The sequence below is a fragment of the Strix aluco genome, chromosome 6 (assembly GCF_031877795.1).
Source record: "Strix aluco isolate bStrAlu1 chromosome 6, bStrAlu1.hap1, whole genome shotgun sequence".
Lineage (NCBI taxonomy): Eukaryota > Metazoa > Chordata > Aves > Strigiformes > Strigidae > Strix > Strix aluco.
The window spans coordinates 12,744,181-12,769,331 of record NC_133936.1 but is presented as its reverse complement, the minus strand read 5'-3'; the positions used below and the strand labels follow the sequence as shown (position 1 = coordinate 12,769,331).

Sequence of the window (25,151 nt, the reverse complement as noted above, 5' to 3'; positions counted from 1 at the left end):
AATACAGCCCTAATTCAAATTTATAAGTACCTGCTTTTGTTCCTTAAACAGTAACAATACAACATATTTTGTTCAGAATTACTTTATTTGGATTATAGCAATTAGTATCACTGATCAGTAGGCCAAATCCAGGCAGAGAGCACAGAATCAATTTCACAAGGCAACAACACAGACTAGTATTTTAGCATACAAACCATTTCACTGCATTATCAAGTAGAAATATCTTCCAACCATGCATAAAAAGTCTATCCTTAATCTTTCAGAGCTCCAGGTAATACCAGATTCCTAAATATACAAAAAATACATTTAACTTATAATAATCTTAGTGAATCAGACTTATAAAATTACAATTTTATTCTTCACAACATAGAAAAAAATACAAAAATGACTGTATATAGTTTTCACCCAAATTTCACTGACATAAATATACATCAAAATGTGTGATTTGATGTATACTCATGAAAATTCTAAGCTGAAAGATAGGTTTTAAAATGACACTGCAGATTGGTCCACACAAATGCCAACCCTTCTACTGATAAATAATAAAAAAAACCTTTGATAGAAACATCACATTGTGAAAAATTACATTTTGCCTGCACTGTAACCTTCATTTTACTTAATTTACAATATGAACATTTCTACAATTCCAGTTGTAACTACACACTGGTAAGAACCTTGGTCTTTTAGAGGGTAATGACTAACTTGGACAAAGCTGGCATGATAGAACAGAAAGTATTGTCGACTGAACCAGTGCACGCAACACAAAGACTACCAAAGCAGAAAACATGTCTGCTGCAGAAGTTTGGTGATGCTGATAGAAAACATGCAAGCCAAGTAAATAGTCTGTGGGTAAAAAAAACCCCTCTAGGTTTGTGACAAAGTGCTAATCAAAGCTTCTAGTATAAACCTCACATAAAGCACATTACAATTTCACTGACACGAGGGGAAATCTGCTCTGAGGAGAACACACCCACACGTGTGACCAAAGTCAGTATTAGGGAAAAACCCAAACCGGGTTAGGGCATTGCACTACAGTTGTTACTCAAGATCACCTTCCAGTGTTTCCATGGAAGCTAAACTTGAAAAAGCACTGCAAGCTGAAGTGCTGGAATTCTTGTACATACTAACTGCATGTTCATACTTCAGAATATAACTTTATCAACTTTGCTGATAAGATTTTATTATCAAAGCAATTTGTTTTTCTTTTAAAATAGAAAGTAACTCTTTTCTTTTAAAAGGTTGTAGTTTATTTGCATTTGTGTGGTAAATTAGTATTTTCAATTAAATATTCCATAATAAAGCTTATTCAGTAAGCTTTCTCCCTACTAGCAGCTCTCTGCTTTTCCATAGTGCCAGTGCTATCTAATACAGATCTGTACTATCTCATCATCTTTCTCATCAACAGAGCTATGAGTTTGTTTCATATAGGAATATTACACAGTCATTTTCTTCTCCAAATTGGACCAACAAATTTGAAACCAAATCTTTTATTTGGGCACAGAAATTATATCAAGAGAAGTTCAGCAGCTGAGCACTGACAATATCCAGTAACCTGAGCACATCGGGAAATTAGATCTTTTAGACGACATCCTTCAAAAATACTGACACTAACTCCTTTGATACTAGATATAAGCAAAAGGAGATGTTTTGTTCAGAGGTGGAAGTTTACACTTTTGAACAATCAGTTCAGTATAATGCAACATTCCTCAGATCCCTACAACAAAGTGCCACATAACCTAAAGAAGTGAATTGAAATTGTTGCTTCTTTGAATGCAAAACCAATCTGAGATTGTATACAGCCACAGTGTTTTTTTATTAGAGCCAATAACCATCTCCAAAAGGTTTACAATAGAAACAAAGATCATACTCTCTTACCCTCTCCCTGCTTACAATAGTCCTGTTTGTGTTGAACAGGAAAGGTGTTACACATGTTACCGAGCGCTAGGAAAATTCAATCAGACTTTGACAGAGCCAAAGGAAATTATTGAAAAATGCCAAGTTGGACGTTTTGGTTTTTGTTTTGTTTTTTGTTTGTTTGTTGTTTTTTTTTTTTTTTTAAATATACCTCTGACAAACATAAACCAATTGTAAATCCAGCTCTCCAAGGGGCCGAACAGAGAGCCTGTGCCCTTAGTACTTACTGGCTACATTCAGGGAGAGCTCCGATGCATCAAGCACAAGTAACTGGGACACAGATATGGGCCACATCCAGGGGGAGGTGCTGGCAGGCACAGCACCAGACTAGTATTGCCGGTACGATGGTAGTGCACATTTATGCACTAAATCACAATGTTACAAGAGGGAAGCCTGAGAAGCCCTTGTGTTGTCTACCGGCTCTGACTGGGTAAAGATAGGACTATTCGACTATCGATTCCTAACAGAGCAAAGGCCATAACCCACATTTCCTTTTGCCTTTACTTGGGTACCTGTTCATTTCCCTGCTCCATTCCCCACTCCCTGCCCGCAATCAACAGTTTGTTCATAACTTGGGGCACTGCTCACAAAGCATTAGTGCTTTCTGCCTCACCACAAGGTTTTCTCAGTTCTTTCATTTTCTGTTTTACCTTCCCAAGGAAGGCTTAGCCTGAGAACCCAAAGGAAGCACCTAGAAAAATTTAACTTTCTGTGGTCTTCTGCTCTTTCAAAAGAGCAGATGAGGGAAGGCTTGTCCAATCTGCAAAAGCAGCATGTAACACATGAGATAATGTGCTTTCAAAGAAGGAGCTTATGACTTTGCAACATTTCAGAAACTGAGTGTCTGGAACTGCCTGCTTGGATATGCCAGAGTGATACACATTAGTCACTTCAGAAAAGTTGCGCTGAGGAACAAGGCCCTCAAATGATTCCACAGTAGATCAAAGAGTCCTCAACACTCAAAGATGAGTACCACTGAGATAGTGGACAGTGATTAGAGATGATAATTTAAAGTAAAAAAGGGAGAACTGCACCCATTCCTGGGTGACCTGCCTCCTTATATTCTTTAGATTCATTACTGATATCACTAGAAATATTACAGTTAGTATTATTTATTCTTTTTAAATATTTTAAAAAGTATCCAGGGATGCAGTACTTAGAGGAGTTTTAATGTTTCAGATAAGCATTATAGCCTCTGAATTAACATTAGCATTTGAGTAATCAGCTTAAACAAGATCTTCAGAGAACACACTCTGGTCAGATACCCTACTGTTTAAATTCCTAAAGAACCACATTCCCCTCATTTCCCATAATTGGTTTCCTGTTCTTGTTCCCATCACCTTTTAAATACACAACTTACCTTTCTAAATTCACCACTTTGCCCAGATTACATTCTCCACTGGAGTCTCTGACAAAATCCTAAAGTATTCCAGAGCATACTGTTTGCTTTCACAGCAATACATACAGTTTCTGGCATGCAGTCAAGCACTTAAAAAAAGGTATCAGTAATATAATCCCAATTCAAGCAGTTAGTGGGTACAACTTCATCACTTGAACTGCAACCTCCAGGCATTTAGAAATAAATGAAAACCATTTAGCACATCATTTAAGGAAAATGAAAAGGCTAACTGCCAAGCCATATAAAGTTCAAAAGTTTTCTGAAGCACTGCAAGCTGAAAATTATTTCAATGTTTTACATTGTGGAATTTCAGTGAAATCAGAATTATTGGTTATTCTTGCTAAATTATTGGTCTTTTACCTCTGACTTATTTTATCTTGGTATATTCTTTATAAATGTGCTGGGTATTGAAAATCTGCAGCATTTTGATGTTTGAAAAGTTCTGAAAAAGAGTTGGAATTACTCCGACTTCTTGTGTTCTTCAGTGTGGGAGAGTACCTTTCGCCTCTGATGTAGCATATGAAAATACAGCTGAGGAAAGACTGAAGAGAAAACGGACTTAAGTAAATGAAGTATGAAGTGAGGCTTACATGTCAATGTAAGATGCACAGTCACACGCTCAAGGTCACCAATTCTCTATTAAAAGAAAACGCGCTTATCCGCTTTCTGCTCAAGTCATCTATTTCCTTCTATTCTTTAGAGAGAATAAGTGATATTGTCCTTAGGCTTCAGGTACTATTTAATTTTTGCTAGACCAATCACATTTTTAATTACATGCAAAATGCCTTATTTAAATCTGCATATACAAGCAGGATGCCAAAAGTTTGCTGAACTGCACACACACAATAGAAAGAAAATACATTGCAGGGAAGAAAATGTCCTTCCAAAAGAATGAAATTTCCAGATTTAATTTAATTCTAGTGTCACTTTTTCAGGATCTAAGGAACTTTATACAAATTGGTGCCTCTTTCATCTCTTCTCTCTTTATCCTCCACATACAGCTTTTCCTCCTCCTATTTTCTAGGACTACATTACACAGTATGTTTGCAGAACAACTTCTGCAAAGAGGATGGAAAACATACATATGTAAACAACAAAAACTAAAATTGCCATGAGATGCTAAACCTTTGTGAACCAGGAATATTCCTTGTATCTCAGGAATAGCACAAGAATACCTTCACACAAAAAGGCACCTAAGACTCCAAGAAGCTGGTTCTCAGAGATCAATTCACAGTAAGAATTTAAAAAAATAATCAGGAAATAAAAGAGAAGAACTGCATTCCTGTTACACATTCAGCAAATAACAGATCACAGAAAATACCTCATTTAAGAGACAGCAATTTTAATGGAGAAACTGAACTAAAATTGTTACTTGGGTTCAATGGGGGTTCCCTCCCACATGGCCTGTCAGCTGTGATCTAGCTACCGCGCAAGTAATTAATACTTGCAGTTATTTTGACTAAAACAAAAGATATTAATATGGCTGCTTGGAGTTAGTAACATCACCATTTTTGGAGGGGGACAAGGAGAAACAAATGCAAGAAAAGTGATTTTTTTTTTTTTTAATAAAAGCCAGAAAAAAAAACAACTTATGGAACCTTGATGTCAGAATTACAACATAGTTCCCTGAAAGCGTAAGTGCTTGTTATAGAGACAGGCACACCACTAAAATTTAAACCTTTGAATATGGTTTATCATTTGGCATAAACAACGAGGTTCATATAAAGACAGCTGCAGAGATAGCTAACAGCAGCAACACCATCACTACATTATTCTGCATGTTAGACTTTATTTTCACATTTAAATTTGCTAAAGGCTTCTGTGTTCCTACTCCCCATTTCAAAGCAGCAAAGCCAAATCTCCATTCCATATATAGAAACATCAACCAGAGATTATGTCAATTCAACTTAACTCAGTAGAAATGGTTCCCTACCCACTAATGCGAAACCAATGGTGTTTATCTTCTTGATAAAGAACTGAATTTTAAGAAGTTGTTTTGAACTTTGTTCTCCTAAAAGATGTAAACATTTGCTAAGAGGTACAACAGTTACTTTATATTCCAAGTGTAAGATAAAACATGTATTACTGTTTTACAGGTGTTGGTAGAAAACAATCCCTGCAGTTTTAACTCTTTTTTCTTTAGATAATTTTCAAAATTAATTTTGCAAAACTAGTTATATGTATGTTAATCCCACAGTTATTAGCTTTTCCTGTTACAGCTTTTATTATTAAAAAAACCTAACAAACTCATACTTACTTGGAATGTAAGAGATCATAACCAGGATCAGGAATGTATAGTAGTCAAAAGAAAAATTGTACTTGTTAGGTAAACTAATGGAATACAAGCCAGACTGCCTGACGAAGGGTAATGCAGCATATATTGTGAGTAATTCGCCTGAAACTCCCATTGGATACAATACTATAAACAAAGTGTACCTAGAACAAAACAGTTATGGAAAGGATTAAAAGTTATGACAAACTTGACAAAGTACTTGTTAAATGCTATTATGGATATTCAAATTTTAAATTCTCAACTCAGTATTTATTTCCCTTAGCTCTTATTTGATTAGAGCATGGCAAGGTATGAACATTATTGCAAGATAAGTATTGAAATCAGCAATAGGTTTGAATTATTTAAAGATTACTTTTGAGAATCTAAAAACTATCTTTAAAACTATTCTCCCCCACACACTTTGTTGCTTTGATTTCTGAACTCTGGTAGATGTCATAATATTACTTAAAATGGGGCCAAACAGTTGATATTAATCAATGAGTTTACAGACTTTGAAGTACAACCCTTGCATTCAAGGGTTACTGTTAAATGTCAGTTTACTTACTGTTAAATGTCAGTTTCTGACAAACACAATCACTTTGTAAATGGCACTGAGTTTTGACAAACTACTTTCAGTTTATAATGTAATAAATGTTTTTACCCCATAAATCTGCTGGAAAGAAGCTAGGAAGTCACATTCACAAACAGGGTACCTCAAGGTAGAATCTCATTTTTTTGTACTGCAGCGATTTTACAAGATAACTATCTCTGTCAAATCAGTGCTTTAAGGCTATGATTTCTATTATGCCACCTACCTGGCCCATTTGATGAGATAAGGGAGATGGTTTAACAAGCTAAATGTATAAAAAGAATAACGGATTATCTCAGTGATTGTCCAGGCCACTACAAACAACAGAACGCTATCTTCAGTTTGTACCTGTAAGAAAGAAAAGAAGCTCAGTATGAATTCAAGTGTTACTAATTACTCACCAGATCCAAGAAAAGCTCAAAGAAATCAATTCCCACGGGTTGCTTTACTGCATCATTTTAGAGAATAGACTCCAAGAATGAGCTTAAAAGCAACATTTGTAACAACAGTAAAAAACCCTTCTTATCACGCTCCATATTTTTCTAGTTGCCTAAGAATAGCTCTGCTTGGTGATCAGGAAAGTAAGATCTCCCATTCTGTGCAAGGTAAGTCAGCACAAGAAATCCCTGAAATGCTGAGAACTTGTAACTCTTCCCATTCCTATACAGTACCAGCTTCTATTGCAGTCCTATGATTGCTTCCTAGTGCAGCAAGCAGAAACAATGCTAACACATTAGTCTAAAACTTGGTATCTGGTTTACACTTTATATTCTGACCCTAGTCCATGCTACTTCTGAGTAGAAGCACTGTTTTCCTCTCCCTACAGATGAGAAACTGGGTCCTAATTTTGAGCAGCAGCTAAACAGCTAACACCAGGACATAAATTGGGAGGAGAGAAGAAACAGAAGCTCAGATTGTCTCACCTCAGGTAAGCCTGACAACTACCTGCTTCACTGCTCATTGCTCCTGCTTATTGTATCTAGCATGGTTCCTCTAATGTTACGCTCAAGGCATTATTCTGTTTCACTGCTTTACACCTCTTAGAGCTTTTATTTCAGACACACATCACTGAACCAGCTTTTACTCCCTTCATATTTTGAAGGTTAATTTTCAAAAGCATGTATTTTTACATGAATTATCAGATTTGAAGGCATAATTATGATGTTTAAGTTTCAAATGGAGTAACAGTGATGAAATAGGGTCACATACCCCCACCACAAACCCTCGAGAGCGCAAACATGATTTTTATGCAGTCCTTCCCTTCAGAATTCTCAGCTGTATGAGTACCTTGAGCCCAAATTTGGTGGACCGTGGGAACAAAAAGCTCAACCACAGGGGCCCACATTTTCTTTTTTCCTCTAACTCTTGAAAAAAGGGAAAAGGAAGTCAGTAGGTGAGGGTGGTACTCACTATTCATCTTGGGCAGAGTACATGTACAAACAAAAAAAGGAACAAGAAAATATATGGGCAATCAGAAATATTTTAATAGGAGGGGACTGATCATATATTTGTGCATAAAACACTCATGAGGATTACCCATAAAAAGCTTTCTGTTACAGAGTACAAAACCCAGAAAGATTTATATAGAAATTCTGGGATATCCTGGAATGCAAGAGCTGCTTTTAATCTATATTCTGCTGCATATCGCATTTCAAGTCACTTTCATTGCATTTTACAGTAAATGCACCTTGTCATTTTTCCACATGAAACTCCTGATAATTTGCTTATGTATTAGTCTCCCTTACATCATCATAAAAGAACAAAATCCAAAGATTTTCAGAGAAGAGACCAAATTTATTTTTACTTTGCTACAGAATCCTAATCCCGATTGGGGTTTGCTTTATAAGCACGACTTCGTTCTCAACCTGGAAAGGTTAGCAAGTTAACAGCACGTCACAGATGATGCTGTTCCCAAGGAACAACATGCTCCACAAGCACTCCAGAGCTGCATCTTCTGGTCAAACCAGGAGTAGCAGCTTACTGAGCTCATCTAAACCTATGAGTTACAGACGTCCACCTGCACTCTGAAATCCCACTTCTCTCCCTAACTAAGGAAGTCAATAAAACCAACAAACAAAAATTTGTAGCTTGAAGTAGCACCCAAGGACATGAGCAAGGACAAGAAACTGTGAGGTTAACAGTGAATGATACATGTAGAAGTAGAACATCTGGTAGTTACAACCCAGTTCTACCACAGGAGTTCTGTAACACTGCCTCCACAGGTGTAGCCTTTCCCATCTAATATTAGAACTGTGTTTAGAAGTTATGAAAACAGCTCACACCATTATAAGACATACACACACACAACACCCTGTTAAGGTCACTTAATGAATCACTGATTGTGCCTTTATAGCTTGTGTCCCTATTTACTGAAGAAATACTAGAAGTTGGTGGTAGTTTTCATATAAAAGTGACCTATGCAGTTTTCAAATGGTTACATTCTGTGCAGTAAGGAACAGAAGACTACTCTGTGTTTTATCATCATATTTTAACTACATTCCACAGCTCATCATTAAAAAGTATGTTTCTTACACACTAACAGATCTGTCAGAAGTCTATCACTATTAGAACATCTCTTTGAGGACAATTTTTCAATATTTCAAATAAAGATGTCTGAGATGCACATTATCAAACCCCTGGGAACTGATTTACAGAACAGTCACTCAAGAGTCTTATTCATTTAGGCACTGCTAATGTTGCATTTGTATTGTTCCTCTTCCAAGTTGAGGATAAGGGGGACAGTACAGCCAATAAACAGTAGACCCTTAATAAACCATTAAGACAATGCTGCCTCAGAACTCAATTTCTCCTCCTCTACTTTTTCATGCCAGTCTTTGAAGGAGATGTTAGGCAAAGTCAAAGCACATTTTACACTTCACAACTTATTTGTCCAACTGCCTTAATAAGGGTCAATCATACCACGGGCATAACTTTTTGACATGTGTTTCAAATCAATTTATCATCAAGGAGGGTGCTGAATATATTTTAGCTTATCTTCATTACTATGAATATCAGATGTTTGTTAAGATAGAAGAGAATACACAGCCTTTTAAGATGCAAAGATGAGAACTGGGAACTAACAAAATAAAGCCTGAGAGGTTTTTTACTGTTCTCCTTATGCATGAAAAGGGAAATTCTATAGATTTCTCCACATTAAGAGTAACAGTTTGACAAATTATTTGCAGAAAACTTCAGCTAAACACGTAATTAAGCAATCCAGTGCAGAAGAGTAAAACCAGCAGCACTATGCAACCATAATGATAAAACAGCACATCTCCCTCCAGAGCGCTGGTTCTCTGCTACGTTAATTAAAGGAAAAAAATAGTGGAAACTTCACAGTAGGCACAAAGGGCCTGACAGACATTTGTGTTATACAGTATTATTCAAAATTTTCACAGATGTAAAGCAGTGATGAATTAGGCTTTTCAACTTGCCAATTTAGAATTCTGAACTTTCCAGTGTGGACTTCTTTTACTACAACTTAAGTCTTAAATATCATAAATTAAGATGCTCTTCCCTCTTTTAGTATGCTTTACCACTGATTGAAGATGTCAATTCACAACTGCAGATACTAGAGTCTTAATTACCAGCTCAATATGCTGTACATATCTTCACACCACCCCTTCCGACTAACTGTTCTAGAAGGGCTCCTCTAAATAGATACTATATTTATTTGCAACTTATCTGTAACCAAACCCAACTGGATAAGCATTAATCACTGCTGACACCATTTTTAAATTGCCCATCAGAACTGAGTGCGGAATTATCTATCAGAACTCTACGAAGGTCTGTCATGATGTCACCAAATGATCTCACTGTTCACACAAATTCAAAAAGACAACTTTGAATTGAAGGACACCTTCTGTTCTCCTATGCCTCTACTTTCTAGCACTTCACGCCAGTCTGTTCATTCTCTTCCCTCCTTTGTAGGAGAAACAGGACAATTCACCATATCAATTCCTTTCCGATGTAATGACAAAACAATTACAAGTACTGTATTACATGCCAGGCCCTCCTCCACTAAGCTAACAGCTGCTCATACAGTGGAGGTAAGGGGAATCTCATTGCTACCCAAAGAAGTATGCAATGCTTTAACATTTGCCATGCTTTAACATTTATTATAAATACTTTCATATTGAATTTAACAACACATCAGCACTAAATTCAACAAAAAGCACAAACATGTTAGTGGCAAGAAGCATGCTTCAAATCACATCACATATCTAGAAGTGTATTCTGACAGAAAGGAGGGATGCAATACAGATGTTTCTTCTTTTATATTATATATGAAAACAGTCTGGAAAAGCAAGATACTGAACAAGTCTCACTCAAAGAGTTAAAGAGGAAAACTGCATTTTATTTTACAAGAACCTCATCATGCAACTGCATAGCTTACAAGTTCCATAAAGCTGTGTGAGAATTTAATCCTGGACTTCACCATGGAGCTCACTTGTGCAGACAGCCCTTTAGAAAAAGTAGAACACTTGTGACACTTTCAATACATCTCCCCAGAGGAGGCTGCATGCTCTCTGGTTGGGGGGAAGGGGAGGGGTCAGAATACAGCCTCTTCATTTGATTTATTTGCTCTAAGTCACAGGTGAAAAACTCATCACAGGATTCCTCATCCTTACCATTCTTATGCCCACTTTCTAAGACATTCAAAAAGGTAACACATAATACAATCTCTCACAAGACTTTAACCAAAAGACCACAGAAATGTGAGGAAAAAACCACATGTCATATTGCTGAAAGAATCCTTGTTAAAAAAATCCCTGTTAAAAATTGAATGTTAGGCTGGACTTGTTGCTCACATTTTCTCCCATTTTGCTGATTTTCTTTGGTGAGAATGTGGGCATAAGTTTCAAAAAACCTAACCCACAATCATTTTACAGGCTTTCCTTTGATGTCTAACAGACAACAGATGGAATAATTCTAATCCATGCAATCCAACCTTTAACATTTAGGTTACTTCAAAACCAGGAGGCAATTCATAAAAGCAGATTATCTCTGTTCTTTATGGAGCACTAGATACTCCAACATTACACAGGTAACAAGCAAAACTACAGGCATTTTTCTTTTAAAATATTTTATACATGTGTCTAAAACCTAATGTCTTGGGATTACATCTTTTTTTTGTTCAAAATCTAGTATTTATCTCTAATGAATTAACAGTGACTGGCGTACATATTTGCATCAAAAGTGAAATCCAGAATATAAGTATCTACAAGATTTTGAGTTTATTGAGAAAAATAACATTCCTCCACTTTAAATACCTTGAAACTAAAGCTCCACATGAACAAGCATCATAATATCAGAAAGAGCTGTTAATTACTACAGTGATTTATGTTACCCTAGATGTGGATGGACACTCTGATAACAGGTTTGCAGTAAGGAAGAGGAAGCAGCTTCCCTGAAGACTTGGTAATGAGGCAAGCTCCTTAAGACATTCTCCATATCAAGTCACAAAAGATCTTATGCATATAATGACACTAGATGACCATCACTTATTTAAGACAACCCTGCTGACACTGGCATCAAGACTAATTTCCTTCTTTAATGAGAAGAAACCCAGTAAGATTCGTTGGCTAAAGTAACAGCACAGATGAGGTATCTGGGCTACTCCAAGGTATTCAGATGACACAAAGGAGTCAGTCAGTATGATCTGTATCAATTAAAGTGTGTTTAGATTTTTAAATAGCTGTCAGGAATAATTTTTAAATAAGATTGCTTCCAAAACATTCTGCAGAGATTTGTGTGAAGTACAGCAATATTTGGTGTGGTAAGTAATGAGAAAAAACATGCAGGCCCCAAAACCCACCTACGCTTGAATGTAAGAAAAATGAATGAAGGACAGAGGGAAGATTATCCTGGAGAGTGATAACGGAGAACATCCAGGCATTGGTGTGCACAGTTGAGGGGGAGCTTCCACATGCCACAGTAAAGAAAGCAAATTGTGTATGAAAGAGGGGGGCAGTGAGGAGGTTTTGCTATTAATTACAGCATTAGTGAGATCAATACTGGAACACTGTCCCAGATTCTGGGTTCCATATTACACACTGGAACATCTTTAACTTTCAGTAAGGACTGCAAATCTATTCAGGAGCTAGATGTCTTAGAGTGTGAGAATCAGACCTCAGTCTATGTGATCATCAAGAAAAGATGATGTCAGATTTATTTTTATTTCTTTTGATCCACAGAAATTCACATGAACAATTTCACAGGTGGCGATACAAACAGAAGTCATTTTAAGGTAAATAACACAGTGATCAACACCTGCTTTTCAGCATGGGTCATTAGTTTTTCTATCTATTTTATAGCTTAACTTACCTCTTTTACACTATGTGTTACTGCCCACGTCAGGAAGACCCTTGACATCACTTGGAAAGCAGTCAGAACAACAGAAGAGGGAACAATGCCTGGAAGATATTTTGCAATTAGTAAATATTCCTGACTGTTGGGGTGGGGAAATAAAACACAGCTAGGCCAGTCCAGTTATTTGAAATTTTTTGGAAGGAAAGCATTTAATTTTTTTTAATTTGAGAGTATGAAGTCTGTCCTGTGGTGTGTCTACACAGCCTAATGCAATGCAATCCCCTGTCAAGATTTTGTGCATCAAAATGCAAATAAAAGTAAATGGTCTTTTTGCAATCACAGCACATTCCTTAATACACAAGTCAGCTCAATATGATGAAATAACTTCTATCAAATAGCTTTTGGGATACAGTCTTTCAACTAAACCCTGTTTGATTAAAATATCCAAGATACTCTTCATTACAGTGATTTAAAAGGTAAAAACAATAAAGATGTTTTGCACAGTATATCCCAAAAAAACAGCAAGCAAGAAGTGTAACTACTTTGAAGAAACACTGATCTAGCCCATATTCTGATAGATACAGTTTATAATTCCTTCCTGGGAATACAACTTTTTAAAAATACAAAACATAACCAAAGGAATAGCTGATGCATTGGTAGGTAAGAAGCAATTTTAAGATTTTCTCAAAGAAACAAGATTTCACTGGTTCTTCTAAGCAAGTTCTGAGATGCTGATTAAACTGCCACTAAAAGAATCCTACACACCCGGGTCTGACAGAGCAGGAATACTTTCAGACTGCAAATTACGCAAAATTTCTCAACTTCACAGCACAAAGTTTTATTTTCTTCCAATAGAATGATGAAGACAAATGCAAGAGCAGTTGCAGCTCCTAAAATACAATAAAAAGTGATTCTAAAACTAATGCACATCACAGCAAGCAACATAACAGCCTCAGAAATACGTAAAGACCAAATTGGAAAGTGGAAGAGGAAGAAAGAAAAGCCAAAAGCAAGTTTCACTAGAATTATTTTCAGTTACACAGTCATTGTTAGACTTCTTTCAAAGTAAAAAGAAGGAAAAAAATCATACAAACACATCCCTTTTCAGTTTCATCACATATTGTTTGTAATCTAATTTCTGTTGTAAAACCTCAGGGCAGAATTGTTGTCTGTTACTCAGACAACACAAAAGGGGGTGCTATAAAACCCCATGATCTGTACTCATTAAAGGCTCACTCCTAAGATATAACAGACCTTTTCTGCAATTTAGATCATCCCTTCCGAAGCAAGATAACCTAATGTTCTTGCAAAGGAATCTATAAATAAGCCAAAACGACTGTGTAGGAGCCATCCAAGATTATCTCAAGTTAGAACAAGGTTTTTCATTATAGCCAAGACAATGCCAATCTATGCCAAAAACAGGAGATCAAAATAAGTGACTCACCAGCTACAATTTATGTAAACTTTACTTGCTTCTAATTATTTACTCATTGCACTGAAAAGGTACCTGACAGTCAATTCTAAACTTGGTATTTTTAAAAACATCTGTCACCACTTATACAACACCACACGTGCTAGAGGAGTGCTTGACAGAGGGCTCAGGTCCAGAACCAAGCAGCAAGCAAGCCATGCCCAGACCTCTTCCAGATCATGGACTAAGCCTCCCACCTCCAGCTGGAAATCCTCCAACTCCCAAGTGCTACCTCTCTCCCAGGGAGTTCCCAACTGAGAAGAGGCTGGATGCATAGCTTACAGGTGGAGCCCTCATATCCCTCCTAAGCAGATTAAAGCAAGGTCAACCAGTGATGACTTTGGCTTACCAGAGGGTTACTGGTAAGCATCGCTATGGTAGGATCGCTGGCACTGTAGCGATTCTGTAGGTTGGGCCTGTACTCACCAAAGCCTCCCTGCTTTTCTCCATCCCCCTTCACAAACTCCCTGTACTACTATCGCTTCTCAATTCGGTGGCTCCTATCACCTCTTTCCATACCAAGTTCCTCCAGGCAGAAGCTCTTCCATGCTATCAATGCCATTCACACACTTGGGTTCTGTCTGCTACACAAGTCAAGGAATTGCATGTTCACTTTGCATTTGCCCATCTTTCAGTCTCTCCTCTTGGTCTCTGGGCTATGTTACCTCCTCTCTTCATACAGAGCTCTTCACCTTTTTTTTTTTTTTTAAATCTTTGCCACATGCCAAAGTTCTGTTCTCAACCATGCTTGATAGAGACATTCCCCCATCAATCTTCCTATTTTGAAGAACTTGCCTCACAGATGCTAACATTTCAGATTCTACTGAAAAGATGTGGAGAGAAAAGTTATGCTGATACACACAGCCATCTGTCACAGACAAACTCCTCTATTGACAGAGAATTACAGCTCTAGTTACAGCAATTAGTTTAGCAGGGGCAAAGGAATCTGCAAACTTCCTGTTTCTCCTTGCATAGAAACTTTTACCAGAGTCAGAAGGACTACAGTAGACAGCAGCAGTGTATCCAGCTGTACAAAAACCCCTCACTTTATTTAGCTGACAAATGCTTCCATTAACAGAAAAAAAAATAATCCATGGGCAGTTATAATAAAATAAATGGGTTTTTTGTAAAAAAACTTTGTTAGGGAAAGCAAAAAGACAAAAAGATAGAATTATAATGGTATAAAATGTTACAACATTCCACTAATGACTCTCTTCACTAATATTAAATTGTGCAACCATGGATAACATGGGCTAAATGGATCCACACCTCAAATCAGCTGAGCCAGAATTATTAGCTAAAGACAGGCTGGTACAGTCATCTTGTTTGCTGTTCTGCACCAGCCTGGAAGGTGAAATGCAGGAAACTCTCCTGCTATTCACTGATGTGTATGGACATATAAAGTGTGAAGAAAAAATAATCAAAGGAAATTTTTTACACTCTTTCTTAGATTTAGTACTAGTAAACATTGGCATCTGCACACAAGTTTAGCTTAAGAAAACAGGAGAGCATTATAGATTTAGGACAGTAAAATGGCATTTTATCTGCAAGTATTTTGCCCAGTGTTCTGACATTTAACTTGTCCCTCTTGCTACTTGTTAGATAAGACTTCAAAAATTTCACATTACTAATTTTTAACAAATTTTTAAAAAATAAGTATGGTTTATTCTGGTAAAAAAACAGTAATTGAGATTTAAAACAGTATTGGAAGGACTGCCTTGGCAGCAGAGGCAACTACATGATACATATAGTTTACATTAATTTGAGGAATATGATCATTCATTTCTTGGGATGATCTGTGCACAGTCTACAAACTGCCCTTTAGAAGATAACATTTTCAGAGTAACTGAATTATTCCAAAAGGTCAGAACTACTTTATCAAATACAGAATTAGACTGCCCTCTGCTGACCAATTTATGTGTACAATTTTAAAGTTTTCCAACTACCACATTTGGTTATTCAAAAAAAAATCTTTCAAACAGGAATTCAATATGGACCTACAATCTAATACACCCTCCAGTATGTAGATTGTTTGTACAACATGTGGCAAACAGCAAGTTTGTAGCTGCAGCTTTAGGAACCTTAATGCCATCTTACTCTTTAAAAGTGGCTAGCAAACATTCAGATAGGGGCTCAAACACTTATATTTAAAATTACAAGATCAACTACCTGACATAAGACTGACTCTGTGAAGACTGGTTGTTTAGAAAAATCAGTTAAGCATATTTATGCAGACAGGCACTGCTCCCTTTTATAGCATATTGGCTTTGATCTTGCAGAGATTGTGACACATCATCTATTCTATGAACAAAACATCCAAATGTTCACTGCTCATGACAACTAACAAACCAGACAAGATGCAGTCCTGTCACTCAGACATGAGGCTCTTCAGGTTGACTGAACCACAACACTGCTATTGACCCTAGGCCACGTATACATAATTGAACTCCTGCTATCAAGCTAACAAACAAGCCTCACAGTACCAGCTAGCAAGAATTGTTAAGTCTTGTGTAATTCTTACTCTCCCAAACAGCTCCATTAAAGCACAGCCGAAGTGGGGTTAAAGAGTGGTCAACCCTTCCTAATTTTACAACATGTACTTATGCTCTATGGATGTGGGCAAAGTTCTAGTGATTGAAGTGTTATTTTTATTGGATTTTTAAATTACTTCCAGCTAGAAATATTTTTTCGGAGAAAAGACAGCTTGGTACAGAAGATTATAGGATGTAGAGATTGAGAGTAATGATCTACTATATAACATTTATAAACTGCTCTAAGATTTGTATCATTGGAAGGATCTAGATAAAAACAGAATGTCAAGTCATTGAACACCTGTGACACTATTTTCCTTTTTGTGATTTAACTTGTCAAATTATTTAGTAAAAAATTGGAATGTACTTCAAGCAAAAATTAGTTTGTTATGCAAGAATTAAATCTGGCAATTCACAGACCATAACATTTTTCATGCTAATGTAGTGCTAAAACTTCAGTCTTCTATAAAAATAATAAAACTGAAAATTTGCAAGCTTACCAAATGCACAGTGCAGAATCTAGAACAAAAAGAAAAATTCAAATCACTACCATTTTAAATGAAGCAATTCTGAAACACATTTAGTTCTATCACATGAGCTTAAGATTCAATATCTGTATTTCAAAGATTAAGCTTAAAATTTAGCTCTGCTGCCCAAGCTAAATAGCAGACAGTAAGCTCCCTCACCACTTGCTAAAATAAAAATTCAACATTTGTGAGAGGCTTATTTCTTATGTTTACCTTCAAATCACTCTATAAATGCTAATGAAAAAACAGGTACCAAGAAAGCACTGTTCAACAAAGGCTGCCTTATTTCTCCTAAACAAAACACTCACGCAAATATTAGTTGTGCTAGGGAAGACAGTTATACCTACCTCAAGCAAAGCTCCAGTCTGGAAGAATTTCAGGGGCTTTTCTATTGAATAGTAAAGGCTATGGTAGCTACCTTTAGCCAGGTATGCTCGAACTAGACCAACTGCAATAACAAGCCATCTGAAAGAGAGAAAAAAGTCTAAGATAAGGAGACATTAAGCAGAGCATAAATACAAAGAAATCCTTAATCCCTCTTTAGATACCTGAGAAAGCAACAGGCATATAACTGTCCTGAAAGATACCTTTTGCCTACCCTCTGCAACACTAAAAACATTAAATATCTGGATTCTCAGCAAATTTAGCAAAGTTAAAGATCATGCATTTTTTTAAACATCTTTTAGCACCAACCTGATACCAGTATCTTTAATGTCTAAGTTTATTTTTCAGTGAGTTGTATTTAATTTAGTTATGGAAGGTATTCATGACATTTTAAATAAGATTGGCATCACATTTTGTTTAGTTTAAGCAGAAAACCATTTACTGCTAGTCAAAGATCTCTTACCATACCATAACTTAAAGTAGTATGACAAACGATTAGGATTCAGAAGGCATTCACTTTAATGTCTCAGTGCAAAGTAAACTTTTAGACTTTATGATAGACCATCCAGCTTAATTGCTAGCATATATTTCATGTGAAACAGTTATGGATAAGTAACTGCAAGAAAACTGAGCCTGCTTAAAGCCCTGAAGGCAGCAAACGTCATTCCTGTCCCAGCTTTCCTTTATAAGCAACAAATATATGTAGGCCTGTAAGTAGTGCCTATATAACTGCAATTATACTATAATCAATGTGATCTGTTACCCCTGCTGATTTTCCCCTCAGGTAATTTAGGAAGCAAACCTAAAATTTCTTCCTCCAGCCCTGACTGATGCAGTAACATCTTTCACTACCACAGCTGTCCATAATCTGTGTTTGCCCACAACCTCAAAATTCTTCAGTGAAGTCTAGGGCAAGACACAAAACTAAGGGGGGTACACCCTGGTCAAACACTTCTTCATTTGAAATTAGCATCTATAGTTAGCTTTAGTTTCCAATTGCTTGTGGCAAACATGGGGAGAAGGGGTTGGTCAATGAGAAGTTGGAATCCTTATCAGTGGCTCCCAAACTTTTCCACTGACAGGCCCACGCTGGCTGCCTTGCCCTCAGCTACTCCTAATAGCACCCTACTTTACCTCCACCTCCCTCCAAACCCAGAAGTGCCATTACAAAGCTTGTGCTAACAGTCACCAAGTGTCTCTGCTAACAATGGTGCACCTCAGTGAAAGTGCCTGTAGAAAATCCCCTAACTATGCAATCAGTACCTTTTCACCCTTCGGGGAAAAAAAAATCTGCAGCTGTGGTTTTGTAACAGGGAAGATGAAGAAATCCCCTTAATTTACAGCATATTAGATGCTTACTGCATTAGCTTAGGTATTAGGAAGTACATACAAATATTGTCCCAAATGTAATAATTGTTTGAAATATACTGCGAAGTTCAGGTTTTTCGGTAAGTAACTCTGGGATCCAAGTTTGTGTTCATAACATTTGTTAGTGAAATTGAAAAAAAAAAAGCTATCTCATTTCTGCCTGAACTTCTGAGAAGATGAGAAGAAAAGGCCAAAGAAAAGCAGTAAAAGTGGGGAGGAGAAATAGGGAATGAGAAACAAGCCCCTTTCTTCAGCAGTTAAAGCTGTCTTGTGAAACCAAAAGACAAACATTTGCCAAGTAATTGCTGTTTACAAAGAATCAGATTAATTTTGTATTTGGACTTCAGTGTAGAATAAACACTATAGTATTAATGACTCTCCCTTGCAACACTGACTGCTGCTTCTTCAGAATAGTAAATCAGAGCAAGTTAACACTATCCTGTTCATATCTGACAAGTTTCTCTATTTTTCCTAATCTTCTGTGCTTGTTGAGAAACTTTGCTGAATTGAGCAATTTCCTAGGTTGCACAAGATACCATTCTCACCTGAACCGAGCCACTGGTGAAGCACGTGGCTCCCAGAGCAGCTCCAGCCCCTTGATCATCTCCACCCTCCCGGCCGGATCACTGACTCTGGAAAGACTCTACTTCCCATTCCATTTACTGTCCTTCAAAAAGCATTTAGTACAGATCAAAGTATTAATCTGTACAAAATTAAAAGCTGTGCCCAGTTTGTGTTGAAGGTCTTAGTACCTCTGTCCTGCTTCTGTGATTCTTAAATAGTTAACTTTCACCCTCTATGACTAGAGAAAATGGAATAGGAGTAGGCGAAAGCAGGCAAGATCAACTTGGTGTGAAGTTTAAAAGGGCAGCAAGAGGCAGCACTGTCACATGGAAGCCAAGCTGCAAGTTTTTCCAGCTTTCTCTGACCCAGACACTAAAGTCTACCTGATATACCAGCTGGAGCTACATTTCATTAAGTTACCACTGCCATGCATGTAAACTTCAAAGCTAAACTCTTACACTCTGATGAATCCAAACTAAGGAAAATGAATACTGCATACACACAATTTAAAATTTTTACTATCAACTGCTCAGACTTGATAAGCAAGCTTCATGCTCAGGTCCTTAATTTAATTCCCTTTCTCCTACAAATTATAAAAAGGCGTTTTCTTATGCAAAGTTTACTGAGGTTCTGCATCATTTGTGCCTGAAAAGGGAGAAGCGTACTTTGACTCTCAACAACCTGTCACCGAAGACGTGGACAATGGAACGCATAACCCAGAACATTCTTTGCTCAACACTGGTAACACGAATCCTTGAGAATTCAAAAGCTGTTACATTAAGATCTATCTAGTTGAGTGAATTTTTTGAAATTAATTGTTTATACCACCATCAGCTACTTCTACTCAGAAGTACTAGTCAGTTACAGCACTTGACTAAAAATAAGAAACATAATCGCATTTTAAAGCAGCTTATCAAACATTTACACTCGACTAACAGCATGACCTTCCCCCCCCATCCCCCCATTCTTCAGTGATTTCAGTCAACCACGTTTTTTTGGAAATAATTTCTATGCTGCATCTATGCCTCCAGAATGAGCTTCCTATGCCAGGTCAGGCATGACTACATGACTTCACGCTGTGACAGGAAAATAACAGCTTGACTGAATGCAAAAGAAAGATGCATTCTTTCTACAGCTTAACACTTTGAACCATGATCAAAAAAACCTGAGCAAGTACAGCCGACAACCAACTGCAGGACTGGTTATTCCCTGTTACATCATCTTGGTCCCTTTTCTGAAAGAAAGCACCCAAAACATATGAACCAAATGGTGAATATACACTTATACATGTATATACACATTAAGTGTATATATACTTTTTCTGTATACATATATACTTTTTCTACTGTTTTGCTCTTCCAAAAGCCATTGTATTACTAGGAATCCATATCCTACATGCACTATGGGATAAAATTGGAAATAAGATCTATTATTTTTCAGAATCAATATGTTTTCTTTAGGTAAGTAAAGATAAATGCAAAGTAAATACAATAATTATGCTGATATTTTTCAATTGTTACCTGATCCATTTTAAATAAAGCTAATAGCTAAGGCAACTATGATTTTAAAACATTTACTACCTGCTTATTGCACAACAAAGCTGTTGTGTGCTTCAGTTTAAAAGCCACTTTTTTGTAAAACAAAACCAGAAAACCCACTTAATTTTTAAAAATCCCATGTGCTTTTACCGCATCACTTTATCATCTGGCTACCTTCAAATTTTTGGTGTTTTCACAATTCTCTTTGCTGTCTGAGCACTTTGACAGGAGGACTAACTAATTACTGCCACCAGCTACGTATCAATCTTCTCATATGAAGCACTGAGCTTCTGCCAACCAACTCCTAAAAACTACTTTATTATGAAGTCTTCTAAAAAGAAGACAATAACTGAGGTTTTTTCCTAAACTCAACGTTGTATATTGTAGAATTCTAGCAGCGTCCAGGGGAATCGCAAAATCCTCATCAATTTGAAGACAAAATATCAGTCATAGCCCTCAGTGACCTACCCCAACAGAATGGCAGTGAGTGACCACGCAGAGCTACGAACCCTGATCACAGGACTCCTGTGGTTGCTCTCCAAATTGCAGAAGTCATCTAATTGCAAACGTGCCCAGAAAAATGCAGCTCATGTTAAAGCACCATAAGGGACATCCAATCCAAGACTGGAATTTTCTAGGAAGTTTGGTATAAATCAGGAAAACAGGTAACATCATGATCAAGATTTATGTGCCAACGGGAAGCTAAATACAGATTTATGCTATTTATTTCTGAGTTTCTAACACTTGGATTTGTTTTAATTTTTTCTTCTGCAGAAATAGAAATTTTATATGCTCAGGAACTTACCTACTATGATAAAAAGTCCAGGACCTTTACAGAAACTTTCCATTTATACACACTTTCTCTCTCAGATCTTTTATAAACATAAGTGAATTAATTATGAGCAGCTCACCGAGCAGGCAAATGCTTTTACTTCTAAGAAGAGCTCAGAGAGGTTAACTTCTTAACATTGTGCAGTGACATCACAACAAATCTGGAGACCTCCTGACTACCTTGTACTGTTGTATTGCTCATGTGATTATGTATTTCTGAAATGAAGACACTTATTTTTATCCAACTGGTGCGTAATTACCATTCCCCTCTGAGTGAGATACCCTGCAAATATCCTATGGAGCCATAAATCTGCTTAGCAGTTCCATTTCACGGTAACACGCCTATTGGGTAATGGGTGTAACAAGCACCTTACAAAAACTGAGCTCTCCCCTGCCAGATACCTTTGCTCCACATAAGTGTAACTATCTTATGAGATGAAATAGCACCAGCTGTCACCAGCAAAGACAAGAATCATCATGTCCAATTGCCTTATTGAAATAAATCGTATCTATATCAATTCTATACTAATCTTCCCCCAAAATAGTGAGACTAGTCTGTTTGCCTGACTCCTCACCCGCCAAGGATTTATCTAGTGGAAAACAGGCTCATTCAGGATCCATTTTCAAGGCTTTTTTTCTCCTCCCACCCAAATAGCCTCAATCTTTCAAAAGATGGGTTTATTTTTATCTGGATTCCAACAGGACTCTACAGTATCTTAGAGAAAAAAGAAACAAGAAAAAAAAGTCTCCTTCATCTTGAAAGACCCCAGCTGTTGCTATTTTTATTATAGCACCTAAGAACACACCCGAGCACGCACCAACCAGCCCAGGTCTCCATTCTGCTACACAGGGCAAGAGCAGAGTATCAGGCAGGCCTAGCAGCAGCTTTCAACTTCACCCCAAGTAGGCAGCAGCTGAAGGGTTTACAAGGAAACCTCACAGGGCTCTAAAGGATAACAGCTTTGCCTTCTTCACCACCGCAATGGATAAATTCCCCGTGTTTAAGTTCACCTCTCTACTGAAAAGTGCTGGAGTCCACACCACAGACGTGGTGAGAACAGCGATCTACACGATCACCTGGGTGAGAAAATAGTTGCAGAGCAAATTAAGGTGTCAACTACAGAACACAGCAGTTCCCAGAGAACATGCCCTTGTGCTGCTCCACTTGGCTCCTTCTGGAAGGGGCGCATGGAAGAGGCCAGGCGGCTGCGGGGCTCTCGCCCAGGAGCTGCTGCCCGCCGGGGCCTGGCTCGGGGAGCGCCCCGGACCCGAGCTGTCTGCGCTGGGAAACGAGACACCAAGCAAAGCAGCCGGACGTTTACACGCAGTCCCGCTCCAGCACCAGAAGCGGCTGGGTTTTGGTTGTTTTTCAGCGTTACGGGAAGCGTGAGGCGTGACCACCGCTAGCACGAGGGACAGGGGGAAAGCAGCGCGTCCCCACCCGACGCGAGGGCAGGACGGGGACCGGCGGGGGAAGGGGCGCAGAGACAGCAGAGCCCTCCCGCGTGTGCCCAGCCCGGCTCCCCGCGCCGCTGAGAGGCTCCCAGCCCAGCCCAGCCCAGCCCTAGCAGCCAGACCCGCACGCACACGCGGCTGCAGCCCGTCCGAGCGGAGCCCCCCGCGCTCGCAGGCTCCCACCCGCGGCCGCTCGGGCACCGCCTCCGACGGGACGGGCTCCGCCGAGCGCCACGGAACCGGGGGGGGGGGGGGGGGGGGGGAGTCCGACCCGCCGCCGCAGGCAGAGGGGCCGTAAGAGGCGGCGGCCCCGCGGCGCCCGGCCGCGCCCGGCAGCCGGCGCGGGGAAAGTTTCCCCGCTGCGGAAGAAGGCGGCGGCGGCCGGAGGGACGGCGGCGGCCCCTGCCCCGGGAAGGCGGTCAGGGCGCTGAGGGGCCGCGGGGCGCCGAGGGGAGCCCGGGCGCCGGCGGGCGACGCGCCCCGGCCAGGGAGGCGCCCCACGAGCAGCCGCGCCCGGCGGCCCCCACACGCCTCCTTACCCCGCCGTCATCACCACGTTGTAGATAACGAGGTAGGCCGTGGCCAGGGCGCCCGGGCCCTTCCTCCGCCGCGGCTGCTGGCTGCCGTAGCCGTTATCCGCCCGGCTGCTACCGCTGCCAGACGCCGCCATGTTGCGGCGTTCCCGCGGCCTCCGCCCGCTTTCAGCGTGCGGTGGGGCGGGGCCTCCCCCGGTGCTGCCGCGGCCGCCGCCATCTTGGAGGCGGGCAGGGCGCTCTGCGCAGCCGTGGGGCCTCTTGCCTGGCAGCGCCCGGAGCGGGAAGGGGCTGCCGGCCCCTTGGGGTGGGTGACGCGTCCTCCCGCCGTCCCGGGTCTCAGCCAGACCCTCGGGTGCCCGCGGAGGAGAGCTCGGAAACGCGAACCGACAGCGGTGGCCGGTTCTTGGGAAGTGTCACTGAGTGGTCCCCCCGCGGCGAGGCTGGGCCGGGCCCTGCCCTGCCCGGTGATAAACGACCTTTTCCATCGTTTTTTAAAACAGGTTAAAAACGCCCTTCTGCCGTCTCGCTCCTGCAGGAAGATATAGGTCTCTCATTTCCCTAGGGAAATTAATAGCGTTAATGTCAAGGTAAGGTTATTTTAGGAATATTTAGTAGGTTTTCATCACTTTAATAAGCTGCTGAAGAGCGTGTAGCCAGAGCTGTAACTCATTTTCCGCTGAAGTTTTATACAACAGCAGAAGCCTGGATAGCATTACTTTCATAGCAACACGAATTCAAGCAGCCTCTTTAGGGGAGATAAAACTAGAACTACCTTGCCAAAGAGTTACAATGAAAGGATGATTTTTTTTTTTTTCCCCCCAACAGAAGTTGTAAATATTCTGCGGAGTTACCTCTCGACTTCCAGAAATAATTCTCAGTTTATTTTTCATGCTGGTTACAGTGCAGTTCCTTTATGAGCAGCGCAGAATAACAGTACAAGTCTCCCTCCCCAATCCCAGCAAGTCCTGCTTTCATGTACTTGTGTGACCTAATAAATTAATGGCGTTACGTGCACATCTCTTGCAGTCAATAAGGCTCAAAATTCAAAGATGACTTAGGAAAATGTTTTCAAACAGCAATGTTTTAGTGCAATGTTCCAATAAATATTCCAAGAAATTTTAGAGAAACACATCATGCATTATTCATGTATGCAACCAGAGAATTTTTCTACATTTTCAAAGCCTGACATTCACTACAGACGAGAGAGCTATGAAGTCCTGTGCTGTCTTCCTTGTGAACAAACAAAAAATGATACAGACATCTTTGCATGCCACGCATGCAATTAGCAAAGGTCTCTTCATCAACCAGAAACATGTGCAGGATGCTTGTGTGGTTGGGCAGGCTTGTAACTTAGTAAATGTAAGTTTCTGCAAATCCAGAAATCTGAGTAGTGAAAAACAGCAGCCAGTCCCAAATTTTCCATGTCTCTCGAGAAGACTGAATTTTATACAAAAGAAATG

The 25,151-nt window shown here is 39.2% G+C and overlaps 1 protein-coding gene and 1 long non-coding RNA gene across 8 annotated transcripts in view; one reads left to right on the top strand and one right to left on the bottom strand.

Annotated features, from left to right (window-relative positions):
• The window catches only part of LOC141925127 (uncharacterized), a 30,120-nt gene extending 7,878 nt beyond the window's left edge, over positions 1-22,242 (top strand). The window contains exons 3-5 of one of the 4 annotated variants that reach the window (XR_012623765.1): positions 7,001-7,102; positions 12,372-12,424; positions 19,985-20,887. This is a non-coding gene — a long non-coding RNA (uncharacterized LOC141925127). Of the gene's footprint in view, positions 1-7,000; positions 7,103-12,371; positions 12,425-12,534; positions 12,823-19,289; positions 19,519-19,984; positions 20,888-21,256 lie in introns of those variants that run through there. The other 3 variants (XR_012623764.1, XR_012623766.1, XR_012623767.1) reach the window with 3 other exon arrangements.
• Positions 67-23,866, bottom strand: HACD2 (3-hydroxyacyl-CoA dehydratase 2). 4 transcript variants are annotated; one of them, XR_012623763.1, is made up of 8 exons: positions 23,695-23,866; positions 17,363-17,480; positions 16,989-17,007; positions 12,502-12,590; positions 6,401-6,522; positions 5,571-5,749; positions 3,674-3,855; positions 67-285 (listed from the first exon to the last, which is right to left on the bottom strand). XR_012623763.1 is itself a non-coding variant. In XM_074828724.1 (7 exons), the coding sequence occupies exons 1-7, from the start codon at positions 23,823-23,825 to the stop codon at positions 3,773-3,775; spliced, it is 741 nt and encodes a 246-aa protein (XP_074684825.1). In that variant the 5' UTR covers positions 23,826-23,866; the 3' UTR covers positions 67-3,772. The 4 variants fall into 4 exon arrangements, 3 of the variants coding, with proteins under 3 accessions (XP_074684825.1, XP_074684827.1, XP_074684826.1); XM_074828724.1 differs by having other exon boundaries at positions 67-3,855; XM_074828726.1 differs by lacking the exon at positions 5,571-5,749 and having other exon boundaries at positions 3,674-3,844.
• Between the last annotated feature and the right edge of the window lie 1,285 nt (positions 23,867-25,151).

What these genes read in the sequence shown, in the direction of transcription:
- HACD2 (XM_074828724.1), bottom strand. Translation starts at nt 23,825, where the DNA reads ATGGCGGCGTCTGGCAGCGGTAGCAGCCGGGCGGATAACGGCTACGGC. An exon ending in TAACACATAGTGTAAAAGAG is followed by an intron (nt 6,523 to 12,501) that starts GTAAGTTAAGCT and finishes TCTTTCTTACAG; the next exon opens with GTACAAACTGAAGATAGCGT. An exon ending in TATGATCTCTTACATTCCAA is followed by an intron (nt 3,856 to 5,570) that starts GTAAGTATGAGT and finishes TTTTCTCTTCAG; the next exon opens with TCTTTCCTCAGCTGTATTTT.